The 24,329-nt window shown below is 37.7% G+C and overlaps 4 protein-coding genes across 4 annotated transcripts; 3 read left to right on the top strand and 1 right to left on the bottom strand.

The window, feature by feature from the left end:
• Window positions 1-114: 114 nt before the first annotated feature.
• On the top strand, window positions 115-13,527 carry LOC140801681 (acylamino-acid-releasing enzyme 1). The gene is made up of 18 exons (XM_073156910.1): window positions 115-275; window positions 939-1,120; window positions 1,271-1,580; window positions 1,740-1,961; window positions 2,061-2,294; window positions 2,446-2,523; window positions 4,722-4,860; window positions 6,010-6,161; window positions 6,245-6,327; window positions 6,402-6,517; window positions 6,630-6,708; window positions 10,498-10,666; window positions 11,073-11,133; window positions 11,250-11,372; window positions 11,508-11,705; window positions 12,352-12,420; window positions 12,997-13,073; window positions 13,155-13,527. The coding sequence occupies exons 1-18, from the start codon at window positions 157-159 to the stop codon at window positions 13,216-13,218; spliced, it is 2,475 nt and encodes an 824-aa protein (XP_073013011.1). The 5' UTR covers window positions 115-156; the 3' UTR covers window positions 13,219-13,527.
• A 267-nt stretch (window positions 13,528-13,794) lies between these two features.
• LOC140801673 (pentatricopeptide repeat-containing protein At1g73710) lies at window positions 13,795-16,994 on the top strand. Its single transcript, XM_073156899.1, has 2 exons — window positions 13,795-13,932; window positions 14,048-16,994. Exon 2 carries the CDS (start codon window positions 14,095-14,097, stop codon window positions 16,600-16,602), a length of 2,508 nt encoding a protein of 835 aa, XP_073013000.1. The 5' UTR covers window positions 13,795-13,932; window positions 14,048-14,094; the 3' UTR covers window positions 16,603-16,994.
• An 876-nt stretch (window positions 16,995-17,870) lies between these two features.
• On the top strand, window positions 17,871-19,069 carry LOC140801687 (chitinase 2-like). Its single transcript, XM_073156921.1, has one exon. It carries the CDS (start codon window positions 18,064-18,066, stop codon window positions 18,976-18,978), a length of 915 nt encoding a protein of 304 aa, XP_073013022.1. The 5' UTR covers window positions 17,871-18,063; the 3' UTR covers window positions 18,979-19,069.
• A 908-nt stretch (window positions 19,070-19,977) lies between these two features.
• LOC140783903 (probable 3-ketoacyl-CoA synthase 20) lies at window positions 19,978-22,861 on the bottom strand. The gene is made up of 2 exons (XM_073131036.1): window positions 22,106-22,861; window positions 19,978-20,861 (listed from the first exon to the last, which is right to left on the bottom strand). The coding sequence occupies exons 1-2, from the start codon at window positions 22,787-22,789 to the stop codon at window positions 20,082-20,084; spliced, it is 1,464 nt and encodes a 487-aa protein (XP_072987137.1). The 5' UTR covers window positions 22,790-22,861; the 3' UTR covers window positions 19,978-20,081.
• Window positions 22,862-24,329: the final 1,468 nt, after the last annotated feature.

Here is a 24,329-nt window from a genome sequence, read left to right as displayed (position 1 = left end):
AAAATTTCTGAAAGGCATGTATCGATTAGCAATAGAAAAGAATAATATATGATTCACTCGCACATTAAAAAAAAAAGGAAAAAGGAAAAGGTAACACTGCTGAGCTCACTGACCAATTGCGTCACTTATTATATACTCGAGATAGGAGGCAGTTCCATGGCTACTGTTGTCTTCGCTGCTGCTCCGCGTTTGCACGGACTGCGTCTTGGCGAAAGACTATTCCCTCCCAAATTCCCGACCACTTCAGCTCCTACCAGATTCTTCCCCAAATCCATGTAAGATTCTCTCACTTTCTTCTCTTAATCGATTTCACTGGGTTTTTTTTTTTTTTTCTCGTCTTTCTCTACTTCTTCTAATCGAAAGCGGTTCATGATCACTTGTATTCTTTGTTGGATTTCCGTCGAATATGAAGATTCCCATTTGTTTTATCTTGGATTTGGAGAATTTTATTGCGTGTTTTTTGGAGATTAGCAACTCTGTGGATTTGGGTACTCGCGATCGCCTTCTCCGTTTTGGCTGGTTTGGAGAGTCCTGATGCTGGGTCTCTAGGACAATGGAGCTTCTTTGTGGTCATAGATGCCAATAGATTATTGATATAGCTGCTCTTATCTACTAAAGGAAACGTTAAGGAGTTGTGTCTTTTAGTGCGTTTTATGTATGTTATTGCAAGGCCTATTTGACAAGCAGATAAGTTGCAGCTTAAGCTCATGCAACCATTTAAACTAGTCGCCGTGGACGTAGTTTAGGTGGAGGAAGATGGTTAATTTTTGTTTTGGTATTTTTCTTCTCTCTTGGAGGACGATGAAGAATAAGCAAACGAGGCACTGGACATTTATATTAAGTAGGCGATGATTGAGGGGTTTAATCTCATTCTTTATGAGTGTATTAATTTCAGTTTAGCATTTTGACTTATGCGATTTATCTTTATCATTCCTCAGTGTTTGCCAGATTTCATCTTCCTCATCAGCTATGCAAGTGTCTGAAGTTGCATCAGAGAAAGAAATCCCACTGGGAATGGAACCAACAATGTTAGACGAATATGCTTCTCAGGCTAAATTGCTGCAAGAATTCACAAAGATACCTAGTGTTGACAAGGCATGGATTTTCAAGTCTGACAGTGGTATGGACTTCTGATTTTTACTAATTCAATTTTTTCCCTTTGAGCGATTGCAAACTTGTTTTTGTTGTACTTTCTTTTTCATCATTTAATTAATTTTATGATTTCTGCACAACAATCCAACCACTATGACCTTCATTTCAATTATTGCAGCAAACACTTCCAGGGCAATGTTTTCAATGAGCCAACCAAACCTCTTAGCTAATAAAAGGAGGAAATTTGTTCTATCTTCTCATATTTCAAAGCCTAGTAAACGTACTGTGGACTTCCAATGGTCTCCCTTTCCAACTGAAATGACTGGAGTGTCAACAATTGTTCCATCACCATCAGGATCAAAGCTCCTTGTAGTGCGGAATGCTGAGAATGATTCCCCTACAAAACTTGAGATATGGGCTCTATCACAATTGGAGAAGGAAATACACATTCCACAGTCTGTTCATGGGACACTATATATTGATGGATGGTAAACAACTGCATACAAAATTTCCAGTCAAAATGAGCTTATTGTTCTATATAGCTACTTTGTAGATTATCCTGTAGCTTATTACTGTAACTTGTACTTTAGTCCATCTTTCCATTTAATAATTTAAAATGGTACACTTGTAAATTATTGTCAATACAGGTTTGAAGGAATATCATGGAGTCATGAAGAAAATCTCATAGCCTATGTTGCTGAAGAGCCACCTCTACCTAGGCCAGTATTCAATGATTTAGGATACAAGAAAGAAGGATCATCTGAGAAGGACTGTGATAGTTGGAAAGGTCAAGGAGATTGGGAAGAGGAATGGGGTGAAACCTATTCCAAAAAGAGGAATCCTTCTCTGTTTGTTGTTAATATTGCTAGGTCTATATTTAACTTGATTATGACTTTACAAGTTCTACCAAATTATTTGTCATGAGAACTTCTAAAATTTACGGCGTATACCCTTTATCTTGTTTGCAGTGGGGAAGTACGAGCAGTTGAGGGAATTTCAAGAACCTTAAGTGTTGGTCAAGTAATTTGGTCCCCATCATCTTCAAATGGATGTCTCAATTATTTGGTTTTTGTAGGTTGGTCATCGGAGAATAATCTACAAAAAACACCAAGAAAACTTGGTATTAAATATTGCTATAACAGACCTTGTGCACTTTATGCTATATGCAATCCTTATCAAGAACAACATGTTGATACATTAGAGTGAGTATGTTGTTGTACTCAGAAAATATTCTCATGTTACTGTTATCATTTTCGTTATTTCATTTGTCACGTAAATTTGGCTATTTAGTTTTTTAGTTGATGCTCTTATGTTTTACCATTGTTTAATCTTTTGTGTCTTATCATGGTGCAGTGGCAACGTTGTCGAAAACTCTGCATCTCCAATCAAGTTAACTGATGACTTAAGCAGTGCTTTCTTTCCACGATTTAGGTAGTATTCAGTGTTTCCCTTTGTTCTCAGTAGTTCTTGAAATCAAGTAGTATATCTGAAATTTCATGAGGCGTGGTTTGATGCTCAATTGTACTATAGCTTAAAAGATTTCTACTTGTATCATTATATACTTTACAGTTTTCACAACATCATTTTTCTGTATAGAAAAAATTAGACAACTTTTGTTTACTGATCTTCAGTAAAATTCAATGGTCTAATAGAGTAACCTATGGATTCAAGTATGGAGGAAAAATGATCATTTTTATTGTTAGACTTAGACTATTGCATATATTAGTATTGGAATAGTATTGGAATGTATTCCTGTGCATTCTGGTATAGTTCCTTCTATGTATGTAGTGAAGTAGTGCTATGTCAATTGTCCATTTGTTATATATACAATGCATTTGCCGCACCTAATATTGGATCATCTTTGGGTCCCTTTACTTGGCTTTTCAAACATTGCCACTCGAGAAGCAGTTTGAGCTTGCTCAAAATTGAAAGACATTTGATTAAACAATAGTCATACCCATGGATGGCCGTGCCGTGCCATTAATGGTACAGCACTTGGCATGGGGTGTGCCAGTGGTACACCCCTGGTCAGTAAGCCGTGTGCCATTCGGCACGGCCGCTTGCTGGTCATTATGCCATGTGGAGCTATTTTTTAAAAAAATTTCTATTTTCATCGATCATTGTCAAATCAACTAATCAATTAATCATTTAGAAGATTTAGATAAAATTAATAATAATGAGATTAGAGATGATAATGATAATGATGATGGTGATAATAATAATAATAATAATAATAATAACGAGACTCAGTCTGGTGGCGGTGATGATGGAGATGAGACATGCATCCTTGTTACACTACCTTTTTATAGAGGTATTCTTTTTACAGAGGATTTGAGAGGCTATAGGTAGCAGGATATCAGGAGAGGTACACCCACATGATGATATGAGTTCATCATAATTATCATCATATCAATCACACCCATCAGAGCTAGAACATCATTATTATACTCTATATTCACAATCTGCATATGCTTATGGTGTGTTTGTGCCTGTGTCGGTTATTTTCATACATGTTCAATATTCATATCATATCATAGGAGAATTATAAAAATTTTATTTGTATGAAGACTATGTGAGACGTTACAACGAGCAATACTATCAGTGAATGAGTTTTGAAAAATATCGACAGTATTTAATGCAACATTCTCATATTATTCTTGTGCTAGTAAATAAAGACTTTGATTCTTCTCGTCATTTTACGTTCAACCAGATGTTAATTTTAATTATTAAACTATTATCAATTAATATCATGTGTTCAATTATATTATGGAGTATTCAATTATATTATTGAGTGTTCAATCATTATTATTAGTTTTACTGAATGTCTTTAATCATAGTATTTGTTAAATAATATTTATATTTAACTGTTGCTTGTTTAATAAAATATGCTATTTATAAAAATAATCTAAAGATAAAATATTATAATGTAGGTTTTAAACTTTTAATACATATATTTAAACAAAAAATCAACATACCGAAGACCAAAAAATATATTTAAAATTTATTAAAAATATTATAAATGCATACTAGTGGCACGTAGGGCGTGCCACTGGCAAGGATGTGCTACTAGCACGGTTGGGCATGCCGAGGCAAGTCGCTCAACACACCCTGTGGTGATGGTGGCACGGTCATCATTGGTTTTATCCTGCTATTGCGTATTTCTTACAAACTCAATGTAGTTGAATATGGGAGAAAAGCAGACATAATTGTTCGCATCTAACCAACTTCCATTAAGGAGACATAGTTGTTCGCATCTAACCAGCTTCCATTAAGGAGACATAGTTGTTAGCAAGAAATATGTGATGTTTCAAACCTTTTGTGTTGTCAGCAGTGAGCTTACCTTTTGAGTCTTTTCTTGTATTGAATATTTCAGGATTTTCTCTTATCTCTTCGGCCATGGTTGTTCCGTTATTGCAATAACCAGTTTATATTAAGGAGCTCTATCTTTTTCTTTTCTTTTTTTCTTCTGATGACATTTTTCTGTGTTTATTAGTTGCCTTTCAGTATTGCAATGCATGTGATACATGGAAGGTGCTTAGTAGCCATGTACTAAATATTGTCGTGTGTGTCCTGTTTAGTAGTTTAGCATGTGTATTTCCTACTAAATTATTTGAGTTCTTATCTGACAGTCCAGATGGAAAGTATCTTGTGTTTCTATCTGCAAAAAGTTCTGTGGATAGTGGAGTACATTCAGCTACAAATTCGCTGCATAAAATCGAATGGCCTGCTGATGGTTTACTGCAGCAATGTGTGAATATTACCGATGTGGTATCTCCCTATTTTTCCTGTTGCAAAAACTCATTTTCATTTTGTTTGGGACGTCTTGACAACAACGTGTTTCTGTTTCACTGGATTACTTAAATTGCCTGCCAAACTACCTGGCTAAAATACCTGTCCAAGTGCTAACTTAGCATCCAAGTTGCTGGGTATTGAGTAAGTTACTCTTTGAATGTTGTAGGTAGTGATAGACATGGAAAGTCTTATATATTGATGTCATGATTTCACCTCTTAGTGTCACTTCCAATGCTCCCTTGTTTGTTGCTATTGCTGTGCACCCTGAAAATTCTGTAGATTAATGGAAAATGTGAACAACAAAACTACATCATCTGGAGGCATGTGTTTATCAAGTTATGTACCACCAACAAAAGACATTTGATATTGAGAAATGAAGGTTTGATTAAAGGCTGTTACTTATGCGAAATCAACTTTTGCAGAAATTTGGAAGCAATTTCTTTAGAAGACTTTCAGAAACAATGAAACAATTAGGTTTAGTTTGGCATAGCAGGAAGAAATTGATGTGTAAGCCATAATTTTGCAGGTTTAGGTTCTGCGAGATTCCATGTAGGTAGCTTGGGGACATTTTGCAGTACCATGAACTGTTCTAGGCTTCTAGCAACATATTTACCTGTCCTAAGCCATATAAGTTTTTAACTTTACAACAACAAAAAAAGGCTGCCCAAGATTATTTGAAATATATAATATTGTTGAAGGATATCATCATGGCAAGTACTAAGATATTTTACCTGCCAAGTATGTGGATAATTTCATAGCATCCTCTTTTGGAGTATTTTCACTTTGGTCAACACCCTTTTTTCTTATGGTTGAGTTGTCGACACCGTATTGGATATTGATATCGGCTAGAAAATTCTCATATTTGAGTTATGATTTTTTTCTTATACCATATCACAAGGATAAGTCTGGCATGCTGATGTTGATAATGATGATCATGATACAATGATGGAACTCTTGAGAAGAATGATGATAGACAGTTATACCTGTTCAAGAACCCATGTTTTGAACAGATGGGTGAATTTTTTGGAATTTTCTTGTGATTACAAATTATTGTTTCTGATCTGGTGTATCAAATTATGATTTTCTTGGACTCCTGTTGCGAGCTTAATTTCTGAAATATTTCAGGTTCCAGTTGTGATGTGTCCTGAGGACAGTTGCTTTCCTGGTCTTTACTGTTCAGGCTTCCTCTCTGACCCTTGGCTTTCTGATGGATCTACAATGATTCTTTCATCTTATTGGAGAAGTATGCAAGTCATACTCTCTGTAAATGTTTTGAGGTAACATTGATTTCCATATGTGCCTCTCTCTCTCTTTGGTGTTTAATAGTTCTGTTCTGTTGATATGCAATTTTCTTTCACAGCTGTAAAGTTTCAAGAATCAGTCCCCAAGACTCATCTTACTCATGGAATATTCTTGCACTTGATGGAGATAATGTTATTGCTGGTAAGTCTATGCCATTCAAGCTATCTAGTGGGATTTCTTTATCCGAGTTTCATTTTTTCCCTTGTAATTTCAAGTGTCCAGCAGTCCCATAGATCCTCCTAAAATCAAATATGGATATCACGTGTCCGAGCAGTCAAGTACATGGACTTGGGTAGATGTTTCGACTCCATTTCTGATGTCCTCTAATAAGGTTGTCTTAACAAGTTTTTCAATTATTAAATTTGTTTCTGAACTTTCTGATATTCTACTTTCTGCCATCAACTACATATTATTAAGATTTCTTCTATTGGCTTTTGTGACAGGTTGGATCTTTGCTGTCAGAACATAAATTCAGTATACTGAAAATTCCAGTTAGTAATCCTTCTAATGACCTTTCAAATGGTAATACTAACGGAAAACCCTATTGTCTATGCTACCAGTTTCTTTTTTCTGTACTGGATTCTGCTCTTTTTCTTTTTGTGGATTGTCATGGCATAGCATAGAACAATAACAGACAAATCCATACCAATAGAACATACATAAAAAATGTATATGTATATTTTCAATCTATACCAATAGAACATACATAAAAAATGTATATTTGATGTGAAACAATGGGTTTGTTAGGATTCTAGGAACGATGATAGTGAAAGAAAGAGAAAAGGAATGATGTTTTACATATTTATTCTCAATTAGGGTTTCACACCCAAAACTTATGTTGGAGATAAATCTCAAAAAATTTCATTTATTCATTTACCCCGATTGAATAAAAAGTTGGCCTATATATAGACCTTGCAAATGACAATAAGCAAAAAATACCCTAAACAATTGCAAAAAGTAAATATAATCCTAAACACCATAAATAGCAAATGTATAATAAAAATAATTGACTTAAAAGACATTTCTTGAAGGACGAGCTGCACTGATATATATGCTCGTGTAATGTCATTGATGTCTGCATCATTCTCCTCGAGTGGGAGAAAACTCGACGTTGTCGACTGTGTCCCCTGCAGTATTCATATTGCCCTAGTCTTACAGTTTCCTGACGCTTCAAGTCACTTTATTCAAACTAAATATCATTAGATTCATGAATAGGTTCCACACCTCCACCGTTAAACTAGGGTCTCACTCAGATTCTTACCATTTCAAGTCACTTCATTCAAGCCAAGTATCATTATGCTTAGGGATAGGTTTCATACCTTTACCTTCACCTTCAAGTTAGAGTTTTATACCCAAATCTTCCTAATGTTAAGACTTGTCCTCAGTTTTAGAAAGGGCACCAATCATAGGGACGAGAGAAGAAGTCGATGGAGACGCAGCAAGGGTGAATAGGGGGTGGCAGCTACAAGCAGACAATGGTAGGTGGAGTTCAGAGAAGATTGCGTTGGCAGTGGTGGAGAGCGACACTATCGACGTCAATGGAGAGTAACAATGGTGGTGATGACATAGCGGAGAGCACTGCTAGCGGCAACAATGTCGGTGGAGAAGTTGCTGCTATAGAGTCTGGTGAAGAAAGAAATTAGGTTGGGGTTAGGGTAAGTTTAGATATATTGAGGTTGAAGATGACTTAAGGCTAATAGGTGGGAATGACGTTAGGGTTAAGGCCAATGGGTCGGATTGGGTTGGGTTTAGGTTGGTTTTGGTTGTGGGTTTGAGTCTAATAGGATAGATAAGATGAGAGAATTATGGTAGTTTGGAGGGAAAGTTAAATTTTAAAATTTTGGTAGATAAGGTAAGGAAGAAAAGAAAGGAAATTTTAGTATTTTGGGGGGAAAATTTTAAATTTAAACTTTGGGATAGGCTATGGCAGAGAAAGAAGGTTCATTTATGTGATGAGGGACTATTGGATGATGCACGAACACTCCACATCTGGCAAAATCTTGCACAATTTCACAATTGGTTTTTCTCGTTCTTCCACAACGATGATCTCCTCTTGCAAATGCGGTGGAGTTCGTGATGATCTGACATTCGTGATGCAAGTTCGAACTAAGGAAAAGTGTAGAGCAGTATAGAACCTGGAAGGCGGGCTATTTATACTCGATGGAAATTGTGATAAAGGCTAGGGAAGATGGTAGCACGGGTAAACTAATGGATGATGGAGAGAGAAAAAGTGGTTTGGAGAAGATTTGAGTCCTAAAAAATTATAGCCCTGATACCAAAATGATGTAAAATAATAGGATTGTTGGGATTCTAGAAATGATGATGAAAGAAAGAGAAAAGGAACGGGCTTTCACATCTCTATTCTCAACTAAGGTTTCACATCAAAAACTCGCATTGAAGATAAATCTAAAAAAATTCCATTTCTTCATTAGTCCTTGAGTAAAAAGCTGGCATATATATAGATATTACAAATAACAATAAGAAAATAATACTCTAAACAATTGCAAAAAAAGTAAATATAATCTTAAACACTATAAATAGTAAATATATAAAAAAATAATTGACTTAAGATTAATTTTTTAAAGGAGGAACTGCACTGATACATATTGTCGTGTAATATGTCACTGATGTCTGCATCAATATCATTCTTTAAAAGTTTATAGAAAAAATCAAGTTGCATCGTTAGATAATATATACACTAAATAAATTTGCGCACTATGCCACCAAATGGAGAATAAGGACAAAATGAGACTAGAATAGTCATTGCTACAAATTTACAAAAGCATTTTTTTTATTTATAGAAGTAATATGACATCAAAACATTTTTTGTTTTAATAAATAGTCACATATCTCTACTATCTAACAATCACATACTAACTATGAACAGAAGAAAACAAAATAAAGAGGACAATGTTTCTACAGTCTTGAGCATTACTAGAAAAAATGAAACAAAGATAAAAAGATCCAAAGCATACTGATAAACCTATGAAGCCGGACACAGACAAAGAACACGGACACAACACGATACAGACATGGCTATACAACAAATCTTTAAAAAAAAAGGATACAGACACGGGTAGAATACGACAATAAATAAATTAATATGTAAAATAGATATATGTATATATATACATGTAAAATTATAAATTATTGACCTGTAATTAAGAATACATCAAATTTCACTAGATCTTGGTCATCACTAACTTATAGTATTTAAATCAAATAAAAACTAAAATTTAAATTTTAAATTGGCGTCACTGGTCACTGTTGTAGTGCTGTATAAATAAATAAAAAAACCCCACCTACCCATTAGTCATAATAAAAACCTACCTACCCACTCCTCCTCAACTCAACCAGAGAAAGAGAGATTGAGAGAGAGAGAGAGAGACCTCAGCGGGAGAGATGAGCATCGACGTTAAGAGAGGAGGAGCTCGTCAGCGGCAGGAGAGGAGGAGCTCATCGTCGAGGGAAGAGGAGCTCATCAAGAGCATCGTCGAGGGAGAAGGAGCTCGTCGGTGAGAGTCGTCGAGCAAGGAGATTTGAGGTAGATTGCAATTTGGGTTTTTTTTTTCAAGGTTTGAGTTTTGTAAGCGTGTCCACGACGTGTCCATTTCTTTTTTTAATTATTGGATACTCGGCGACGTATCCAACATATGTCGACGGCGTGTCGACAAGGTGCTCGTGTCCCCAGCATATCCGTGCTTTAGAGCAATGAACTCGGTGAAAGAAAACATAAATGAAAAAAGCTTCTAAGAAGCCCGCCAACATGGGATTGATATCGATGGTGATCCTATGGTGGAGAGGATAAAGAAGAAATGTTGAGGGGGTAAAAGCTATTAGAGAAGAGGAGGGAGAAGTGAAGGAAGGATTGATAGCTCCTAAGAAGCTTGTCGATATCGATAGAGGAAGTAGGCATCATCGAGAGAGAAAGAAGGCATCATCAAGCGTTGAGGGAGGAAGTAAGTGTCGGTGTCGAAAGAAGACCGTCGTCGTCGAGAGAGGGAGGAAGGAAGCTAGGGCATGGTTGGTCTAAGAATTGACCATGCCCAATTTTTTCTTCCCTTACTCGCTTATAGCTTAATGGGTTAGGGGATTAAGGGGTTTAACATTTAACGAACCCAATATACAACGAATAATCTTGAAAACGAATCTCGCCATATTTTGAGCTTATCCGGCCATATCCATTTATTAAATTGATTTATTTTTATTCTGGACACTCTGGATATTAGTAAAGTTGTCCTAGGGATGGTTTCATGGCCATCTAATTGCTTGTTTAATAAAGATATTCCTCTCATATTCAATCTCTTACAGGTGGTAAGCTTCCATTTGAGGCCATTTTTATATCATCTAAGGATGGAGCAAGTAATCTGACAGTTACAATCCTTCATGGTGGCCCACATTCAGTTTCCTTGACAAGCTATTCAAAATCACTGGCATTTCTTTCTTCACTGGGATACAACTTGCTTATTGTAAATTATAGGTGAGCTTTACAAATTATGAAGAATTGGTTAGATAGTTGTTCATGTGTTGTTGCTGGACAATGAAACCAATGTTTTGATATTGTATGTAATTTGATTTTCTGGAAGAGATTTCCATCATCTTAGCTCTGGTCATTTCTACACTTCTAAGATTTGCAACTTTTGCTGTTCATATTTGTTATTTGGTTCATCAATTATGAATTTATTGTGCACTGAATGACAAAAGACTCGTGATGGAGTTAGAATTGAATGACTAACTCGTAAAGAATCATGATTTGGTACATTAGTTTCGCACTGAATGACAAAAGACTCGTGATGGACTTAGAATTGAATGACTAACTCGTAAAAGAATCGTGATTTGGTACATCAGTTTCATTTTGTTCGTTTTTAATTCATTGACTCTCTTAGAGGTTCATTGGGTTTTGGAGAGGAAGCATTGCAATCTCTCCCAGGAAAAGCTGGATCTCAGGTGCTATCTTTGTTTCCTCTTTTATATTTTTTATATTCTAACGATTGTTATTATTTTCTGCCCAGAAATAACCATGTGTTATCATTTCCATACCTGTTGTCCTTCTCTGTGAGCAGGATGTGCAAGACGTTCTTACAGCTCTAGACTATGTCATTGACAAAGGACTTGTAGATGCATCTAAAGTTGCTGTTCTTGGAGGTTCACACGGAGGGTTTTTAACAACTCATTTGATTGGCCAGGTTTAGTGTTAAATATTCTCCATCTGGATATTGGCATCCACTACCTTGTTTCTTACTGTCTTCTTGCATATAGGTGTAATGCATAGTTTCAACTTTCAACAGATATTACATCCTATTTGTTTCAATCTTTTGCAGGCTCCGGATAGGTTTGTCGTGGCAGCTGCTCGAAATCCAGTTTGTAACATATCTTTAATGGTTGGTACTACAGATATCCCAGATTGGTGTTATGTGGAGGCTTGTGGAACAGAAGGGAAAAATTACTTCACAGAGTCTCCTTCTGCCGAATATCTTACTCTTTTCTATGAAATGTCACCAATTTCACACATCTCAAAGGTATAGTTTTAGTTTCAAGTGAACTTCTGCAATCTGCAACTCAAGGGGATGAACAGCTAATTATAATTAATTGGGAGATGTCTGCTCCTTGAAGAAGAGCTCTCTTGCCTTCACTGATATGATGCAATGGGATTTAGTAGCATTTTGCTTTTTGTAGCGACTTTAGTTCATTGTTGCAGTTAAGCTAATCTTTGCAAAATTGGGAATTGGTGGCTTTCCTCATTCAGTCATTCTTGTGATTCTTTTTCATCCATATCCTTGCTAACTAGATGGGTTAATCTTGGAACAAGAAGATAGGTTGCTAATTTCGTTCAGAATTTAGGGAAGACAAATTAGGATAAGGACTTCTAAAGCTTAGTTCAACTCTGGTATGTACAAATTCCTTTTCATCTCAGAGAACCCATTTGAAAACAGCCTTCTTAAAAATCAGGTAAAGGCTACATACATCTCCCTTGGCAAACCTTGTGTAGTTGAGAGCCTCATGGTTGCCCTTTATCTCGACGAAACAAACTAATATTGTTAAATCATCCATGAAATAAGTGTTGTTAATAATTTTTAACATGTAGTGCAAGAGTTTCTATGAGAGGGAAGATTTACTTTTTATTAATATTGCCGATTGTAATGTGTAATGAATATTTTTCTGCAGGTTAAAACACCCATTCTTTTCCTCATGGGAGCTCAGGATCTTCGAGTCCCTGTTTCTAATGGTCTACAGGTATGAATTAGCCTTTGGTATAAACTTCTCCTTTTATGGTAATGGGATACATGAAATAATTAAAAGAAGATATTTCGTAGATTTAACAAAAATAAACAGGTCTAACTTTACAAGGGAAATTTCGGAGGTTAGTAGTTTTCGTGCATTTCTTTGGCACTATCACCCAAATTCGGAAAGGGACAGTAAAAAGATTTCTATTTGTAGTGAATTAGATGCTTGATCATGCTTCCGTCTCCCAAACGGTGGTCATGTAGCAATATCCTCAGCTAGAACTACTCTTAGTTGTGGAAAGCAGCACAATAAAGATCCTTGATATGTGGAAAGCAGCCAAATAACTTCGCTCCAAACTCCTATGTTAAAAGGTTTCCAAGATAATACTTGAACATACAGGTGTCAAAGTTATATGAGCTATATTGAGAAGACATCATCTGATTGGTTGATTGGTCCTTTCCAGCACTAGCTTAATCTCTTGCTTATAACTCTAATAGTCAAGTACCAGAAAAATGAACTACTTTGGCTTCATGAATGTTGTGTCAGCTGATGTGCTTTCCATCTTATGCTTTTCCAAAATCTCAGTATGCAAGGACTCTAAGGGAGAGGGGAGTCGAGGTCAAAGTGATTGTATTCCCAGAGGATGTCCATGGAATTGAAAGGTTAGTTATAGTCTGTATCATGATAATTGAAACAGCACCATTATATTTCGCTCATCCCCTTGATTGTTTTCCTTGATGCAGGCCACAGTCTGATTTCGAAAGCTTTCTTAATATTGGTGTCTGGTTTAAGAAGCACTGTAAATAAATCTTATTGTGATTTTGTCAAGAAACTCAGAGATGGCTTACCAAATCTAATGTCGAGATGCCGCTCTACTATAACAAAGTATTCTGCTGATGATTCGACTAATTTTGTGTTGTTCCATCTTTTAAACATATAATAGAATTCCAGAGGAGGTTGGCTGGTTTGTTTGAATAGCACCATAGGAATGAAACAATTTGGGTATCATTTGAATTTTGTATACAATTTGATTCACATATCCGACTGGAGGTTGGATCTATGCTCATAATTAGACAGTCTGGTTAATATATTCGAAATATTATCAACAATACATAACAGAGTAAGCTTCATCTTTTCATGTGAATCCCTGAATAATTACTCCTGTGCAGTGTGTTGATATACCATATATTTGTGAAAATATCACATAACGTGTTATAAACCAGTTATAGATATATTATGCACCCAATAAACATTCAGTATTTGCTTCTACATTAAATAAATACGGTTAAAGTAGGTACACATTTTTTTTTCAGCTTCGTCCAAGACTATGCACGGTAACACCAATCATGTTTTTTTTTTTTTTTTGGCCTCCTACCAAATTATCAAAAACCGTTCGTGTTTTACCACATATATTTAGTTTCGGGTCTGGCCCGAGACATATGGATAAAGTCGTAGGGCTAAGTCATAGAGCGGCGACAGGGTTTAAGGAGTCCGACGACAAGACGAGAGGAGGCGAAACTAGTAAGTGCGCAATTTCGCTCCATTTCCTAGTAATTTTTCTCAGTTCTCAGCAAATCCGAATCCCGATCTTATGGGAAACACTCTTTTTTTTTTCTCTCTCGTTATAATTTACTAGGCTGGTGAAGTAATATAGAACAGTTGATCTCCGAACCCATATTTGATATGCTGAACTCCAGCGATTGCTTCCGGAGCCTCGTCCCTCGAAACCCTAGCACTATTGTCGTTTTAACGACACCAAAGCTTTTGTCTTTAAGGTCTCGAGGCTGTTGGAAAGCTCAAAATCAGATTTTTCTGCGAAACTTGATTCAGGGATCAGCAAAAAATGGAGGTTTTTGTTTACAATCAAGGGTTGAATGCACAAATTCGGAGAGCAAGGTCGAGACCAAGCAATTGAACAACTGGGGTTCCTACGGCGGGTGTATTCCAGCGATATTGGAAGCATTAGAGAGTGTTCAAGACCTTGATGAGGCGCTCAATCCGTGGAAAGAAAGACTTAACAATAAGGAGAGGACCATAATTCTCAAGGAGCAGACGGATTGGAGGAGGGCGCTTGAAATTTTCAATTGGTTTAAAAGAAAGGGATGCTATGAACTCAATGTGATTCACTACAATGTCATGCTTCGAATTCTAGGACGAGCTCGGAGATGGGGCCTTGTTGGGAGCCTGTGGAGCGAGATGAAATCCGATGGGTTAATACCAACAAACTCAACTTATGGTACATTGATCAATGCTTACTGCAAAGGGGGGTTGAATAGGGAATCACTCATCTGGCTTGGCGATATGTACAAGCAAGGCATGATGCCTGATGAGGTGACAGTGGGCATTATACTTCAAGTGTATAAGAAGGCTGGTGAGTTTGGAAAGGCAGAGCTGTTCTTCAAAAGGTGGTCTTCGGACATGAATGGTGGTCCTGAGACTCAAAAGAGTTATAGCCTATACACGTATAATACTTTGATCGACACTTATGGAAAAGCAGGACAGCTTACCAAAGCTTCAGAGACATTTGCTCAAATGTTGAGGGAAGGAATCATTCCAGATATAGTTACTTTCAACACTATGATTCATATTTGTGGTAATGATGGCCGTTTAGAAGAAGTTGCTTCATTGATGGCAATGATGGATGAGCTCAGGTGCCTTCCTGATACAAGAACATATAACATCCTCATATCACTCTACATAAAAGGTGATGATGTTGGTGAAGCAGAGATTTGCTTTTCAAAGATAAAGGCGGCTGGTCTGGTACCTGATATTGTGAGCTATAGGACACTTCTGTATGCATATTCCATAAGGAACATGGTCGAGAAAGCTGAAGCTCTTGTCCGGGAGGTGGAAGATCAGGGCCTTGTGATTGATGAGTATACACAATCTGCTTTGATTAGGATGTATTTAAGTGCCGGTTTGCTTGAGAAGTCATGGTCTTGGTTTGAGAAGTTCCATGATAAGATGAGTTCGGAGTGCTTTTCTGCTAACATCGATGCATTTGGGGAGCATGGTCACTTGTCTCTAGCAGAAAAAGCATTTAGTTGCTGCTTAGACAGGCAAAAGCTCAGTGTTATTGTCTTCAATGTTATGATTAAAGTGTATGGCTTGGGAAAGATGTATGATAGGGCCTGTGAATTATTTGACAACATGGAGAAGTATGGAATTTCTCCAGATAGTTGCAGTTATAATTCTCTCATACAGATTTTGTCTGCTGCAGAGCTGCCTAAGAAAGCAATATCCTATGTCAGAAAGATGCAAGAGGTGTGCTTGGTAAACGACTGTGTTCCATATTCTCTTGTAATTTCTAGCCTTGCTAAGCTTGGTGAACTGCAATTGGCAGAGGATCTATTTAAAGAAATGGTCAGCTTCAGAATACAGGGTGACATTGTTCTTTACTCGATTCTAATCAATGCATATGCTGAAGTTGGAGATGTCCAACGAGCTGTGAAGTATGTAGAACTAATGAAGAGAGCTGGTTTTGGTATCAACTCGATTATCTGCAACTCCTTGATCAAGTTGTATACGAAGGTGGGGTATTTGCGAGAAGCTCAAGAAACATATGAAATATTCAAATCATTGAATGATAGTCAAGATGTTTACTCATCAAATTGCATGATAAACCTTTATAATGATTATTCCATGGTTAAAGAGGCGGAAGAAATTTTTGAAAACTTGAAACTAAATGGAAAAGCAAATGAGTTTGCTTATGCAATGATGATGTGCTTGTACAAGAAAGTTGGGAGGGTTGACGACACTTATAGGATTTGTCAAGAGATGCAAGATTTAGGACTTGTTACTGACACATTAAGCTATAATAGTGTCATTGGCTTGTATGCATCAGATGGGAGAATGAAGGAGGCCGTTATAACTTTTCAGCATATGATTGCCTCAGGTGTACCACCAAATGATGCAACTTTCAGGACACTCAGCACAGTTCTACTTAAACGTGGAGTATCAAAGGATGCTATTGAGCTTTTGGAGTTGATGAGGAGAAATGACGCCCAAGTTGGTTTGCATGAATGGTTAAAGGCTATAAACTCTATTGTACGGTTGGATGACAGTGCCCTGCAACTTGGTGTTAATCTGAGGGGTCATATTAAAACAGGCCCTTCTGCAATAGATACTGTCAAGCCTGAACAAGGTATTATGCAAGAATCAGTTGCTCTCAGACAGTGTTCTTATGGCTAAAAGCTTGAAAACGCCTGTGCAAGGTCTGCAAATTCATTGCTAGGATATCGTGGATGGTATCAATTATTCCAAGTTGGAGCACATTGAGAATGGATTTTGAGACTTGGCTAACTCTGCGGAAGATGACCGATGGATCAGAGAGGCTCTGCTCCAATTATACAGAAACAATTTGGATTGAAGTTGATTCCACGGAGATCATATGGGCTTGTATCAGGCTTGTCCTCGACATCTTGGATACTCAAATGCATACAGTTGTGGAAAATTGATCCATCTATATATTGTGTTATTTAAGATGATTCAGTTATGTATTTATCAGATGAGAAAGAAGGGTTGCTTAATGTTTTTGTAATTAGATATTGTTCGCTCAAAAACCACTGCTTTCTTTTTCTGTCTTTTCTTAAATTCTCCTGGAATTTGAATTTCTTATGTAATGTTATTATTTGTCAGTATGTGTGTACGTCAAATAAGCAGAAGTATATTTGTATGACAGCAATAACAAGCAGCATATTATACCAAGTTTGAAATTGCAAAAGAAATACACAAGATTTATGTGGTTCCTGGAGAACTTTGGTGAATGAAAGAGCATATTGTTGCGACCTTGCCTTCAATTTCTTTCTGACTTTTCCTCTTTCTCTTTCCTCTGTTCTGCCACAACCTTTTGATCTAGTGAATCCATGCTTAACATGATATAAATTAGTTCAGGCAAAAGCACATCAGTGGCTGCTATTATGGAGTTCGAGATAAAATACAGGTAACTCCACCTTTGTTCAGTTCTTCCAATGTAAAGTTTCTTACAGGCATTGGCACATTCCTCGGATTCTGTACTTCTTAATGATCAAATCTGACAAGGCCAAATGGCCAATCATCCATCACCCCATTTCACTTATTGAACTGCTCTGAGCTACTTAATGAACGTGCAAAGGAATTCCATCAGATGAACATTTCCTTCCTCTGAAAATATCTGGTAAAAGTTTGGCAATGCGACTGCTAGTTAAGTCTTCCATTTCATCAACATAAAGAAAGAAAGAAGAAGAGTCAAAGTCTTCCATAATCTCAGTCGTATATAGTGTTCTAGATACATGTGATCCTGTAGATTTTTCTTGGTTGCGTTGCTAAAAATAATAATGTAAACGTGTAATTGCTTCGATGACGACTGATACTTAACCAATTAATTCTTCCTTGACTTGGACTTTAAATAATATTTGATTTGGACTTTACCAATGGTAGATCTAGTAAATTTTCCTTTTGCCATTGCAGAGTACAAGCTCCCCATCAGAAACAGTGTCTCGTCTCGCATCCACAGAGGACATTTGGTTGCTCTACACTCTAACCTTCGTTCTAGATGCTTCAAAAAAGTCTGCCGAGAATTAATCTTCCAAGTCCATTCTACTCCCCAAGCTGCCATAAATACAACCCCTCCCCGAATCCAATTCTCATCAACACTAATCCAAACTCTCCATCATGGGTCTCTCAAAGTTCTTCTTCTCGCTCTTTCTTGTGCAATCCCTTCTCCCACTTCTTACACCAATATTTACAACAGCAGAGAACTCCAATCTCTTCAGAGAGTACATCGGAGCTCAATTCCGGGACGTCAAATTCTCCGACGTCCCGATAAATCCAAACGTCAATTTCCACTTCATCCTCGCCTTCGCCATCGACTACACAACCTCTTCACCTCCCTCTCCGACCAACGGCCAGTTCAATATATTCTGGGATTCCGCCAACCTCTCGCCATCTGACGTCTCTGCCATAAAAGCCGCCAACTCCAACGTAAAAGTAGCCCTCAGCCTCGGTGGCGACAGCGTGGACAGTAATCCGGCATACTTCAAACCTTCCTCAGTAGACTCCTGGGTTGCTAACGCAGTCTCTTCGCTAACTAGCATCATACAAGAATACAATCTCGACGGCGTCGACGTCGACTACGAGCATTTCCAAGCCGACTCCGATACATTCGCCGAGTGCATCGGGCAGCTACTGACCACTCTAAAGAGCACTGGAGTCATAAAATTTGCTTCCATAGCTCCATTTGATGATGAGGATGTGCAAAGCCATTACAAAGCTTTGTGGGCTAAGTACTCAAATGTTATAGACTATGTGAACTTCCAATTCTATGCGTATGACTCAAGCACAACAGTGTCGCAGTACGTGAACTACTACAACACCCAGAGTTCGAACTACAATGGAGGGAATATTTTGGCAAGCTTTACCACTGGAAACTCCTCAAATGTAGTGTCTCCAGACACTGCAATTAGTGCTTGCAAGAGTCTGAAGATGGATGGGAAGCTCTTTGGGATCTTTATATGGTCTGCTGATGATTCCAAGAGCCAGGGGTTCAAGTATGAGACGCAGTCTCAGGACCTCTTGGCTGATGCCTAGTGTATCTCACTAGATTTGTTACAATTGCTAATAATGGCGTTGTAGCTTTATTGCTGCAACGAAAGAATAAAGTGAGATATGAATTATTGAATTGTTTTGTTACTTTAATGGTAAATTAGTAATTTTATTATTAGCTAATCTAAAATCATTTCAAATGAGTTAAGTGCATGATTTGCCACCGACGTAACCTGATGTGATAGGGCTTGAAAAGAAACGGATTAGAGGGGGGGTGGGTGGGCAAGAAAAACTAATCCGAAAACAATATCTTATCCAAAAATTAATTGCAACCATTGACGGGATCTCATCTTATCTTTTGGACCTTCCGCAGAGGAAAGTTAGATTGTGTAGACTCTAACCGCCATTCTAAGGTACTCAAGAAAGGCTACCAAAAACTAGTCTCCTATAAATAGATTCAAGATAATTAAAAGACTTTTTGAGTATGTCAACAATGTACGAGAATTTCCAAGGTGATTGCGACACATTCGCCAAGTGCATCCGGCAACTACTGATCACTCAAATTACGAACAATAGAGTTATAAAATTTGCTTCCATGGATCCATTTGATGATCATGAGGAAGTGCAAAATACCATTACCAACCTTAATTTGTGGGCTAAGTACTCAAATATTTATGGACTATATATGTAAACTTCGAATTCTATGGGTACGACTCAAACACAATAGCGTCACAGTACGTGAGCTACTACGATACCCAGAGTTTTTAAACTACAATGGAGGGACTATTGTGGCAATTAAGCTTTAGCACTGCAGACACTGCAATTAGTGCTCGCAAGAGTCTGAAGACGGAAGGGAAGCTCTCTGGGATCTTTATATGGTCTGCTGAAGATTAATTCCAAGAGCAAGGGGTTTGTTTAAGTATGAGGCACATGCAGTCGCAGGATATTTTGGCTAATGCTTAGTGAATCTTACTTACTAGATTAATTAGATTTGCTAAGAATGGTGTGGAATTGTAGCTTAATTGCTGCAATGAAAGAATAAAGTGAGATATAATTTATTGTAACTTAATTAGAGTAATGAAATTGCTAAGTTCAACTGCATGCCTCAAAAGGCTACAACCAGAGTTATATATAGTGCTAATCAAAATTTACATAAGAAGAGGTACCACCTTAGGCACATGAACTGGAAACTTGGAGATCTCATCAACCCAAGGGTTCTCCTTCACACCATCAACAGTCCTCAGAGCTACCCAAACTGCACTGTTGCACTTGAATCCAGACCCAAATGCAATCTGCCACACCCTATCACCCTTCTTGATTCGCCCTTTTGCCTCGCAATAGGCCAACTCGTACCACAGTGAGCTACTCGAAGTGTTGCCAAACCTATAAAGTGTCATCCTTGATGGCTCCATATGCCATGGACTCAAATTTATGTTCTTCTCCAGTTCGTCGAGAACTCCGCGGCCGCCGGCGTGGATGCAGAAATGCTCAAGTGCTAGTTTGAAGTCGGGAATATAAGTTTTGATGTTGAATTTGAATATTTTCTTCAGTATGGTGGTTGCTAAAAATAGGAGCTGCTCAGATATAGGAAGGATTAATGGGCCTAGTGCTGTAATGTTAGTCTTTAAGGCTTCGCCGGCGACGATCATTAGGTCTTTCGAGAGCGATACGCCGATCTTTCCATCGGTATCTTCTTCCTGTGTGACACACGAGTAACTCCGGTCGTCGGCGCCTTTATGAATTCGGACGGTGTGGATTAGGCGGTACTTGGCACGGTGGCGGTCCGACCGGCGGTTGGAGAGGAGGATGGCGGCGCCGCCCATGCGAAATAAACTGTTTGTGACTAGCATTGATCGGTTATTTCCCAAGTATCCATTGAGTGTCATGTTCTCAGTACTAACCACCAATGCGTAGCTATTTGGATGCACCTGTTGTTTTTGATTGACGTTAGTATTTCAGGTGAAAGAATTAGCACTTACCTGCTTGAATACTACTAGTAGCAAATGCAATAAGAGGTGCACTTCATGAATGCAAGTGATCTCTTCCATATGCATATTTAAGAGATTAAGAGTGCTTGCCTTAACTACAGGTACAGTTAATGCAGTGCATTAATCTAGCAAGTCAGAATGGCCCAGACTTGAGACAGAAATCAAATGGATTTGGAAATCAATCCTCTTAATACATGCATGAAAGATACAGATCACATAAAGATGTTGAACGGTGCTCTCACTTCCACAACGGCCTCATTTATGGTAGCAGCAGCCTCGACTGCATAAATTTCCTACAGTTTGGTACTTGGCATTCCCCTTCATTGAATGCATGCTACTAATCCAGCAGGTAAAACTTAATAGTAATAAAGTTAAAAAGAAAACAAGAATTAACACAACCCAACCCAACGGCAATAGTATATATATCCGCAGGTATTTACTAATCTATCTATCAATACTCCAGACTGACACACTCTGTAATAAAATTTACTCTCAGTTTCTCTCTGTTGGTAGAAAAATTAAATTAGCATCCACCCACCTGCAATTACTCTACCCATTTATTTTACTGATCAAGCCCGCATTCTAGTAGCCAGGGCTCTACTTGATCATGGTACACGTTCCTGGAGCCATTGCATGACAACTCCATCTTTATGGAATTGCCAACGTGGAGCTCCCTTATGGGCTTGTGTGATGAATGGAATTTGATCGTGTTGTAGCGGATCATACGAAAGCAAACTTTAATAGAGGTGAATACTAAGTTTGCATTAAATGACTCCTTGAGTCCATGTTCCTCTACACTGCAAACTGAGGAACATTGATCAGGGTGGTTGATAAGTTGTAATTGGATGTATGTAAAAACTATATATATTTTGTTGTAGAAAATAGCAGAAGCTAGCTAGTTTAAAACATCATGCTTGCAGTATGCATGAACTATTTAATAAAAGAAAATATTTGTGACATAAACAGATAAATAGTACTAGGAGCATCAGACAAACAAGAAGCAAGTGGTACTGATATTAACAAATGCTTCAGGCCTGCGCATATCCTCCTAGGCGTGTCCTAGCTCAACCTGACTACTGTAGACCTTCTACAGTAGAAAGAATTGTAATTTTTACTAGCTGTAAAGTAATTAGCGGTTTCGAATACTAATCTAGCATAAGAGCATTCGATTAACATAAACTAACCTGAAGGAGGTTCTTGGCAAGGTCTATGGCAATGAGTCCAGCACTGCAACCCATCCCTCCAAGGTTGTAGCAGATGACATCTCCCCTAAACTTATACCTATTCACGATCATAGCCGTGTACGACGGCGTAGGGTTGTAGAGGCTACAATTCACCACCAACACCCCTATCTCCTTCGCATGCACCCCCGTCTTTCGCAAGATTTCGTCGACGGCGCCAAAGATGACCGTCTCGGCCTCTTCCTTGGCCGTCGTCAAGCACGTATCTATCGGCATACTCAACAGCGACTTAGGGAAGTACGTCGCCTCCCCGAGCCCCGACCTCTCCAGCATTCGCCTTTGGAACACTAAACTCTCCTCGGTGAATTCACCGCAGTCGACGAACTGCTTCAAGATGGTCCTGCGTGTCACCTTGTGGGCATCACTCGGCTTGTAGCCCGTGAGGTCGATCAAGTAAACCGGCCGTGGGCGATTCATGATGCATATAGTCACCATGCAGACTAGGAGGGTGAAAGCGATGGCAAGAGTTGATAGTTTGATACCAAGATTGGGTATGACTAGAGTTGAGAGGTGTGGAAGGAGTAGCACTACAATGGTGATGAGGAATAGATGAGGGGAGTAAGTGATGAAGTGGTGGTAGAAGAGCTTGAGGTAGTTTGCTTTGAATATAAGCTTCTTGTCTTCCATAGTGACCAGATTATAATATATCTAGCTAATATGAGGGACTAAATGATGAAGACCAGTAACATAGAAGAAGAGATGATGTGAATTTATAGGAGAAGAGAGTGACGAAAAGACTTTATTGACCAGTACAATTTCATACGTGGTTGTTCTCTTTTTTAATTATTATTTTGAAGGAGTGAGAGGAAGCCAATGTTGATAGATATTAATTTCTTTTCTTGATTGGCATATGTCAGTAGCAGTGATTAACAGTGGAAAGGCAATACATGCAGTAGAAAAGAGGGACGCAAGTGCTATGGAACATCCCAACTGCTCAATCTAACAGTAAATTTATAGAGTAAGAAAGATTAATTCCTTAATTGATTGCACTAATTAAGAGCTAGATAACTAGTACAGTTCATTGGATCCAGTAGTGATCTTGCTACTTTAAGACACTCCTAATTAATACTAATGAATCTCCTTCACTATCACTTCAAGCATGTTTCCTAACAGAAAATGCAATGGAAGAAAGCAATTCGTGTGAAAAATGCATGCAAGCATGCATGTGTTCCATGAAGGCTAGGTGCTATGTATGGAAATAAATTAATTAGATTTCTCTTTCCTTAGAAAGGCATTTAGCTTAATTAATGGAATCTTAAGGAAAAGAAATAAATAAATAAAAGGAGTAGGTTTCAGCTGCAATATATCCTGCTATGGGCGTAGGGATTAATTGCATAGGCATGCATTTTTTTCCCCCTACATTAGTGTAATTAATCTTTTTTAAATTACACATATATAACACTAAATGGCAGATAAATTGACACATAATTCGGTTTTATATTCTATAAGCATAGCAATTACTCAAATTTTGTAACTGTGTGCGACCAAGTAGTGAATTTGATGGTTTCCCACTTGGATCATTTAATACAAGCTAGGCCGGCATGCAAGTTGGTGAGATATAGCTGTCTTACTATAAATTCACATTGAAATCTGTGGTTTAATTAATTGAGTTGGCCAAGTGTTATATATCATTAATATATATATATATATATATATATATATATATATGAGTAATGTTAGGCATACAGACCCTTTACAAACATTCTAAGTGAAAACATCAACAACTACAAGTGAATTAACATTGTTGATGGCGACTAATATATCATTTTGAACAATCTAATTAAGTTATATATACTCAATATATTTGCAGATGGATGGAATCTTGTTATGCATGGGCATGGGAGTAGAGGTTCTTCACATGACTAGTACTCATGCGAGTCAAGTGGAAAACGATGTATCACATAGTCACATGGCTGAGTAAATGATATTAGCTCCCATTAGTTGCATGCATGAGTACATGCATGTTTGCATGTTCGCTATTTTAGGCACAAAAATTGACGCAGATTTATGGGAAGTAATTAACGATTCAAACGCCCCACACCTAACATTTATTTAATCTCGGTAGTTGGAATTTGGAAACACTTAGTTGTATACCGCTGACAGAAACGATCGATGATACATTGGTATAATATAAATAAATATATATATATATAGGAGATGAATGCAT

The sequence above is a fragment of the Typha latifolia genome, chromosome 1 (genome assembly GCF_019914945.1).
Source record: "Typha latifolia isolate L0001 chromosome 1, TyphaL0001v2, whole genome shotgun sequence".
NCBI lineage: Eukaryota > Viridiplantae > Streptophyta > Magnoliopsida > Poales > Typhaceae > Typha > Typha latifolia.
The sequence above is the reverse complement of the archived record's forward strand: the minus strand, read 5'-3'. Positions and strand labels throughout refer to the sequence as shown.